At 33.2% G+C, this 9,319-nt stretch overlaps 1 protein-coding gene across 1 annotated transcript; it reads right to left on the bottom strand.

Moving 5' to 3' along the window:
* Window positions 1-657: 657 nt before the first annotated feature.
* LOC145617416 (protein RESISTANCE TO PHYTOPHTHORA 1, chloroplastic-like) lies at window positions 658-4,603 on the bottom strand. Its single transcript, XM_081672119.1, has 4 exons — window positions 4,249-4,603; window positions 1,891-2,097; window positions 1,119-1,288; window positions 658-1,035 (listed from the first exon to the last, which is right to left on the bottom strand). Exons 1-4 carry the CDS (start codon window positions 4,556-4,558, stop codon window positions 1,009-1,011), a joined length of 714 nt encoding a protein of 237 aa, XP_081528245.1. The 5' UTR covers window positions 4,559-4,603; the 3' UTR covers window positions 658-1,008.
* Between the last annotated feature and the right edge of the window lie 4,716 nt (window positions 4,604-9,319).

Genomic DNA, 9,319 nt, shown 5'->3' with positions numbered 1-9,319 from the left:
GATGAGCTGTCCAATTTTTTACAATGAGCTTATTATGCAGCATAACCGTCTCTTGAGTGAGCACATTAGCAGCATGAATCTACGCTACTCTGATGCTCAGTTTGTGTTCTGTGATGTGTTCAAAGGATTCTTTCAGATTCTTTCCAACCTGAGTTCCTTCAGGTGGGACTTCTACAATCCTTCTGAGGCTGTCAATACTGTGCTTGCCGAGTCTGCTTGGTCCGGTCAGCCTCTGGTTGACATATGTCAACCATTGTCCATCCAAGCATTGACTGACTTGGACTTCTATAATACTTTGCTGTTGCTGCCTTGATTTGTCGAGTATTTGCTGTTGTGCTGAGACTGACTGAGGGATACTTATATTAGGCTTGTTTTTGGTTTGTTGTTCTTCAGAGAATTATGGATTAAGCTGTCCTTCTCAAGTTGTGTTTGAGATTTTAGTATTGTTTTGTTTTTTTGGCTGATGGTATGTTGAGATTTTAGTCTAATTCAGCAGCATGAGGTCTGTGTTGAGGATTTTACATCTGATTTATTCTAAGTAGTGATAATTGTTGGTTGTAAACTCTTATTAAATTGATTCTAAGTAGTTTTCCCTATTACTACCATGATTTGTGCCTTCTGCTAAATAATTTAGAAAGCTTAGTTAACGAATTTAGGTAAGCTCAAGAAAAATTTAACTATGGATTTTGAGGGAAACTATATTCTTAAAATTTAACAATTATAAATTTTTGCAGAGTAAATACCAATACAATTGCTATTAAAAATCCGCGTACAACATTACAAGACTGTTCATACACGTAACGAAAGGGAGTAATTGATTGCATCATATCAATAACTTCAATTTAGTGTCAACTCTGTCTGGCTTAAGCATCTTAGTCTTTCCTTCACTAGAGTCTCCAGCTTCCTTGAAAGTTTTGAACATTTTGTGTACAATATCAAATCAAAATTAATACTTCTTGTACAGCATAGACTTTCTCCAAGAGTCCAAGACAACCCAAGATGGCAACCTTACTCTATTTTCTGCAACCACCCCAACTGTGAAGCAGAAATAGTGTCAGTAACTGAAAATTACTGTACAGTGTACATTGGTAAAGGCATTGAAAAGAAACTATTCTTACCTTCCAAGCATACATTAAAAAGAAGGCGGCGGTATCTGCAGACCAAACAACAGCAAAGGACTTCCAAAAGAATGGGATTATAACATTTAGCAATGGAATGAGGAGGAAAAGATAGTTGAGTGCTTCTTTTTCTTTGTTTGAACAATCTCGGGCACGAAGTGAAGGAATTGCTGCACCAAAGACAATAAATTTCATTTCCAGTTTCCAGTTATAGAAGTATAATTGAGTATAGTTGTGTTTCCAATTTCCAAAAGTTATTAATCAAAGATACAGATTGAGAAATTGCATATTTGGAAGAAATTAACATTTATGAGCAAAATGGGTTTCAATGACCTTCACCTTGTTTCTATCAACATAGTAATTTGTCACTCTCAAACTATTTGAATATATAATACTATTATTTGACCCACGTAAAGTCCACACTCCAAATCAATAGAGCATTCCGCCACAAGAAACCAGATCTAATGTACGAGTAGTGCTTTCTGCTCCATTTGACATGTTTAAGTTCATCTAGATTTTGTCAACATCTTAACCAACATGCAAATAACCCAATATAGATGACTGAGACCTGAAATGCTAAAACAAATGAAAGCTACGCAATGAGTAATCCCACATGTAAATTATTTGTCTATCCCTCTCTCTTGTACTTTCTCTCTCCTTTTACATCATGATGTCCATGTCTCGTGATTCTTAGGTATGTAGTATTTTGAGCAACCAGGTAGTATAATAAAAGAAGTGAATTTCTAGTATCATAGTGGAGAAAAGGACTTACTGAACATCCAAATGGACCACATGCCCATTAATCGCCATATGTCTGGCTCATTTGAAGGGAATACAAGATTGAAGGAGAGAACTCCGCCCAGAAGCATAGATGCGTATCCCTGGATCTCAAAAACTGAGTATAATGTACTTCCTGGCACAGCAGGATTTTTGGAAGCTGTAGAAGCCCTAGGAGCAAAGGTTGCAGCTGCCTTGTTAACTACCTGATTGAACACGGAACATGTCAAGAATTTTTCTGCACAGTGTGTCTCCACAACAAAGATGGAACAAAAAAACGCATTTCAAATCAGTCATCAGGATTGAGCTGTCAAAGCCAATGTCATAAGCATTCCCATTGCCACTATGCCTTTAACACCTTTGAATGATTCTTGCATAAGGTAGGATAAACAAGATCAAAATTATGCAACGTCATTAATTTATGAGTAGAGGCTGACCTTTGACCAAACAATGAATGCTAGAGAATATGTTAATATGGATCCTATTCGGTCAATCCTCATGCTAAAGCCGATTCATTAACAAAATAGCAAGTGTGACTCCCAAAGCCATTCTTGGATATATATAAATGATCACTTGCATCAGATTACATAAAATTTGATCAATCATTCTATTCATCTCTATGTTGTTAAAGTAGAGAACAGACCAAAATTTTCTTTCTTTATCACATTCAACTCACAGTTGCTATCTATGTTTAAACGGCATATATATAACTATCTATATTCATGAGTCATGACCATCAACCTCCCACCCCCCTTAAAAATCCTGGGAAAAAAAAAAAAAAATAGAGCTTCTAATAGAAAAGCATGGGACAAGCAAAGGGATTCAAAGTGTCTTTTGTTGGCTGCACAGAGCTCAAATTCATTAACTCACAAAGTCTGGCACGTTATTGTCATCCATCTTGCAGCCAAACATTACATCACCAACTCACACATTATCCGCATTCCTTTGCCTATAATATTTGTTGACACATAATCAATCATCATACTTGGATAGTTGGATCATTTTGCTACTTTTGCCATAAAGAGTATAGATGCAGTATCATAGAGATTTTGTAAAAGCCTTGTAAAATTATACATCACTCTTTCTAACCCCCTTTAGCTAAAGCAATTTTTCAAACATCTAACTTCTCACGAATACATTTCAACCACCCTTAAGAACTGTGCTAAGAAGGAGATTAAAGTAAAAAGAATCAGACCTCTCTGCAGCTGTAGAGAGCTTTGCTAGTCATATATACTGACCACAGCAAAGTGGTTAAAAAATTCGCAAGCCTAACAAAATCATACAATCCAAAATTGATAAATAAAACCTCATGCACCTCATGGCTCATGCCTCTCCTCCCTGAAGAAAATCCGGTTTTTAGTAAAACAACAAACCAAGCCTTCCTTCAGCTGTTGCTATTCACCAAAGGACCCAATTGCACAAAAATCTAAGCCACATAGTAGGGCAAGCAATTTTGCACTCCTCTAGAATTGATATCCCCCCACATCTTCTGCCACAAAGCCTCTGCATATTTGCAAGAGACCCCCTGTCCTTCTATCATAAAAAACCTTTACAATAAGTATCCTCCTATATTTTCGATGTGACAAGCCTATTAGATATTTGCATTTCTGATACAAGAATGCAGCATACTAGATTTTCATTGAGCAATTCAAAACGTTTTCTACTTTCAAAATACCTTTTAAACTCTCTTCCTAGATTTTAGTCTTTCGAAGCCTTTGAAAGTTGAAACAATTATTTTATCTCCTCTAAACTCCTAAGTCCTAAAACCCAATCATATGCCAACCAAGCTCCCACAATCCACCAATATTGAATTGATCCTTCTCACCCATTTATCAAATCGCATCAAATTGACAATGTCTACTAATTTGCTCCATCTACAACCCATACAAGACTTAGTTTTCCTCATGTGCTCACTTCAAAAATCCCCATTACAAGTTTTCCTCTTGATCCTCAAGTATTCCCTCACTTTTCCAACATCACTCATAAACTCCATGTAAACATCAAATCCAACAACCCAATTCAATTTTCGCCTTAATAAGTCCGAAATCATCCAGACCCTAACCAAGAAAAATACTCTAGTAATTCTTATTTCAATTTATTAAACAAATAAGAAAGAACAAACAATCCACATAGCACAATAACAACAATTACTAAAAGAATTCACTGATCAACATTCTTATAATCAAAGGCAGTGATGACTGATGACTATTTTTAGACAAAAGGCCTGTTCTTTTCACCTCCAAAACATTTATCTATTATAATTATGATTCAATTATCAGAATAAAGATAACAAAAATAAAATAACAAATTACTAAACAACAAAGAAGATTGAAACTTTGGGGGTAAAAAGAACCTGCCTTTTTTAGATCTTTCTCAATTGCAGGAGCAGCAGTAGAAGTGGAAGCAGAAGAACCCCTGATTTCATTTTCTTTCTCCTCTAAATTGTTAATTTGCAAATTCTGCTCTTCTTGTTGTTGTTGTTGTTCTTCAACAGTTGTGGGTGGGTCGAGATTATCTGAGCTTCCATGGATTCTGAAGCTACCCTTTGATGGCGGAAAACTGAAAGAATTTGAGGTTTTATATGAAAATGAATAACCTTTTTTAACACAAGGAAGAATTGAGAAATGGCAGCTCAAGGGAGAGCCTGGTAACAATACTGTCATTTTAAAAATTTTGGTGTTTTTGGAATTTTTATTTGGAGAGATAAAAGAATAGAAAATGGATGAGGCAAAAAAATTTAAAAAAAAAAAAAAAAAAAAAAAAAAGACACAATTGGCTAATATTGAGCGAGGTGGGCGAACCAAAGCCGAGCAATTAAACAAGAGCTCGAGCATGGGCCTCCCTTGACCCTTGCTCGTTAAAAAGACCGCAATCCGATAGTTGCGACTCGTGAGTATATGGGTTGTAACTTGTAAGACTTGTAACCCGTAAAATCGGAATTTTCGCTTTTAAGGCAGTGGGTATTAAACCATAGCATAACAGATTAACAGGTCTTTGATTCGAGTATGGTGATAGAATTTGTTCCAGGAAAGTTCTTGATTTGTCTATTACGAAGTATTATTCATGGAATCAACAGGTTTTTTTCCAACAGTTGTGTTAGATAATTTTTCTTTTATCTCTGGTCCAATGTGAGTATACTTTGTCCATGTATGTTATTGATATTTAATTCATACTACATTGGGTTTTCTTTGAATAGCTAACATTTTTGGTGTGTGATTTGTTAGGGATTTTCTAGTAAACAAGGGTCACAAAGAATGGAAATGAAATTATTGGTAAAACCTTCGAGGCGTGAACGGGATCACTTTCCCAAAAGTATAATTCATACCCTATACTACAACCGGGTATCACGGAAATTACTCAGGAGATACAACGAAGAACAATTACTATCACTTGTAGGATGATAGCAATTCAATGTATAAAAGTGTTTGTGATTTTGTGAAAATGAACAATTGATAATAACTCTCTATGTCAAAGTGATAAGATAGAAATTATATTTCACCTCCATTCATCATATGAGGAGTTTCTCATATATATATAAGATAGTAGTACGTATTACATTTTACAAAACGTAACAATGCATTTAGTCATGCATTAAAACAATGTTTTATGTTTGCGTTGAACAATGTCATAAAACATACTTTTAACAATGCATTAAGACATGCATTAAGTAACAATGCATTAACCGGTCAAATGTTATCAAGAGATATGAAACTAAAGCAATGCATAAAAACATGTCTTAAATAATGTATTAAGACATGCATTAAACAATGCATAATTAGTCATCAATTGATACACAATTTATAATGCATCAAGAAATTACCATACTAATGCAAGAGAAATCGAAACTGAAATCTTTTCTCTTGATTAGTTGTATACTACTACCTTAATCATATGTGTCTAAGTCATGACACCTTAACCAAATGACTTAAACTTAACATAACATGAATAATAATCAACTAAATACTCTAAATTCTCCAACATGATTTTCTTATCAATTATAGTTTTTAATAGTTTCCAACTAGTGAAAGATTGGTTCTCGGTGGATTCTTTGATCGGCTGGGTTCCTTTTCTTTTGTTTCTACAGGTAACTATGATATGATAAGTTATAGATTCCTACTTAAATGGATTATTAATCAAATTCAGTGTAAGATGTATAATTTTTCTCTTTCTCTAGGGCTTACATTATTCAACACTAAATTGTTGGTGTATTAAAAGAAGTGTACTGAATGTCATCCGCATTTTTACATGGTAACGTCCACATTCAATACATATAAAATCTGAATAGGATTTATTTTTATTAATTTAAATGGAAAAGAGAGCAAAACATTAATTCAATCAAGCTCTGTCAAGGTACAAATTTGTTCAATACATTTATCAGTATCCCACCTTGTCACCAAGCTAGTAAAAGAAGCCAAAATGAGTTCGGTAGAATACATTTATGTTATTTTTTTTTTATATTAATATATACTTCGTATGAGATAAATAAATAATAAAAATTTAGGGATACGATAGAAAATTCAAATGATCTTACTTTTGCAAATACTTATTTAAGGTATAATTATAGCCTTTATAGGTGAGGTAGTAGCCATTTAATGCAGTAGTTTTAACGAAAATTCAAACCGATTTATATAATATAGAATTTTGTTATATGATTGATGACCATCAATAAACAAAGGCTAAGGGTCTGTTCTCATATATTGAAATTCAGTTCAGTTCAGTTCAGCTCCTAATTTTCTTCTCTAATTATAAAATATTCATTTCAATTTAGTTCAGTTCAGCTGAGTTCAGTCAATGAGAACAAGCCCTAAGAGTCTAAGACGATGATGAGAGGGTTTATAAACCTATAGGTGTGTAAACTCTCATATATACTTGCATGATATGTATACCTAATGTTACCTTTGTCTTAAATAATAAAAGTTCTATTTTATCTAAACTTTTCAAGAAAATTAGAAGAGATATATAACAAGTTAACAACCCTTATACTCCTCTCTACCTTGGCATAATTCTAAAATACAATATAGAGTTCAGAAACGTGATTTGGTATATGATGTTGGTAAACAAAAAAATGGTCAAGAATCTAGGAGAACATTCAAAGAAAAACAAAGACTACCTTTGGCAAGATTCTAATTCAATCTTCTAAGATCTATACTTCTACCTCAAAATTAAATAGTTGACTATTGTGAAAGTTCAACATTAACTATTTAATAAGTTAAATAGCACTTTAAATTTTGGAGCATAGTCATTATCACTCGTAGACACATTAAAACTGCAAATAATTTACCAGACAAAAGGAACCTTGCTTATTCAACCATTTTACAAATTATAATAGTCACAACTATGTGCAATATAAGCATTTCCCGTACAATATTATTTATAATATACTTGAATACTTTACTAGTATTACAACATTATAATAATCACAAAATATCAAAATAATCACATCCTTTCATTGTCACTATGACCAGTTTAATAATTATCCAGCTAATAAGTTTTTAAGTATTTTAGCTTTCTAAGTTATTTCACATCATTGTCTAAATTACATATATAAACAATACAACTACATTCTGATTAGCCACGGTGGTCAATGTACAATATTTTTTATTGGTGAACACGAGGGGCAGGCCTATGGTCAATGTACAATATGAATTAAGAAGCTTTTTTTTCCACAATTATATCAATAAAAAGATTTGAGAAATTTTAATATTTTGTAGATTGAAGAGTATCTAATATCTATTGATATTGAATTATTCTAAATAAGTATTTATTGCTTTTAAAACTAAGTTAACATGCATGATAAAATGATTGTCAAGTATGTTGTGAACTGGCATCATCGATACATCATCCTAACAATTTAACAATACTACTAGTTGAGCCATTGTTACAATTTTATAAAGCATGTTACAAAAACTACATACACCCAAACTCAATATTTCATAATTACATCGAATAGGTAGAGGTCAATAATGAAATGTCTCAAGCTAAGACCACATGTGCTGATGTGCCTTGAGCTTGGCTAGCCTTGACTTATGCATGTGCCCACTAGCTATTTGCCGTGTTTAAAACTTAAAAATGGGCATGAGTCTATCCATCAATCTACATAAGTCTTGTGTCGTGCCAACATGCCTCGCGTTTAAGTAGGTTGCATTTGGAGCAAGTCAAGAAATTGTTGTGTTAGACTAGTGTTGACCATTCAAAAAATCGGTTTTTGTGCTCATATTGAAGTTACGCCAAATTTTTAAAATGATGTTCAGATCATGCACGACTTATGACCCACTAGCATGCTTTTCTTATTCTAGATTAGGCTTGTGAGTTGTGACAGGCTTGGAGCCTGCTGTTCTAATTGACTGAACTGAACAGGATATTTTATGAGAGAAGGAAATTAAGAAATGAACTGATAATAATCTGAAAAGATCATACCCTTGGTGGCACCGTACCATGTTGTAATGTTTAGCCGTATCTCATTGTACTTCTCAAAATATTAAGGTTCAAGATTGGCCTATGACCCAGCATACACAGTAATGTACCATGTCGACACATGTTGTGCTTATTATTGCCGTATTGCTATTGCGTCATGCTGTTCTATGCGCCGGCTCAGCCAGCGCTACATTAACGAGCCAGTAGACGTCATTACTATATTAGTCTATTACGCCTAGCTAATATTGTATTAAGAATTGTATAATAAAGTAATTTATAATTTTCCGTCAAACAAAGTCATAGTAATTCAGATTTAAGAATAATACATTAATACTTAATATTTGTTTAGATACCTTTTTATCTTATCTTGGTGGTCCTGTGTTAAAGAAATTTCCAAGCGTTGAATTGTTGCTTTGATTTATGTGGACAATTCTTGACAATTACTGGACGTACATATAATCTGAATTAATTAATATTTAATTATTCATTCAAAATCCATAATACGTCTACTTAATTTGGTTTAACGCGTCTAATTATTCAGTTAATTGCAACCATCCAAGTTTAGATTTGGGACTAAACTGCATATCAATCCATAATCAGTTTGTACACACGGTAGAGTTATGGTCCCCTATATACACACATATTTTGTACTGATTTTCGAAAGTTTATGTAATTTATGAGTGTCTTAATCAGCATATTTTGGAGCAAATAACAAAGGGATGAGAGATTAATTCTTGGATATATTTCATCTAACATCAAATCATGCAATATCAACTTAATGTGGTATGTGGCGCATGATAAGAGGAGGTTGGACATGAGCAATCATATACTAATCACATTCAAATGTTGTTTCAAGTTTACACTAAAATAAGTTCAAATAAAATTAACAATAGGTTAATACAAATTCTTAAATGAACTTGGTTCACACTTATTTATTGTGGACCACTAATATTAAAGAAACTATGGTTGTTTAATTAATAAAAAAAAAGTCACTATAATAAAAATAAGGT

This window comes from Chenopodium album, chromosome 26 (assembly GCF_948465745.1).
Source record: "Chenopodium album chromosome 26, dcCheAlbu1.1, whole genome shotgun sequence".
Taxonomy (NCBI): Eukaryota; Viridiplantae; Streptophyta; class Magnoliopsida; order Caryophyllales; family Amaranthaceae; genus Chenopodium; species Chenopodium album.
The sequence above is the reverse complement of the archived record's forward strand: the minus strand, read 5'-3'. Positions and strand labels throughout refer to the sequence as shown.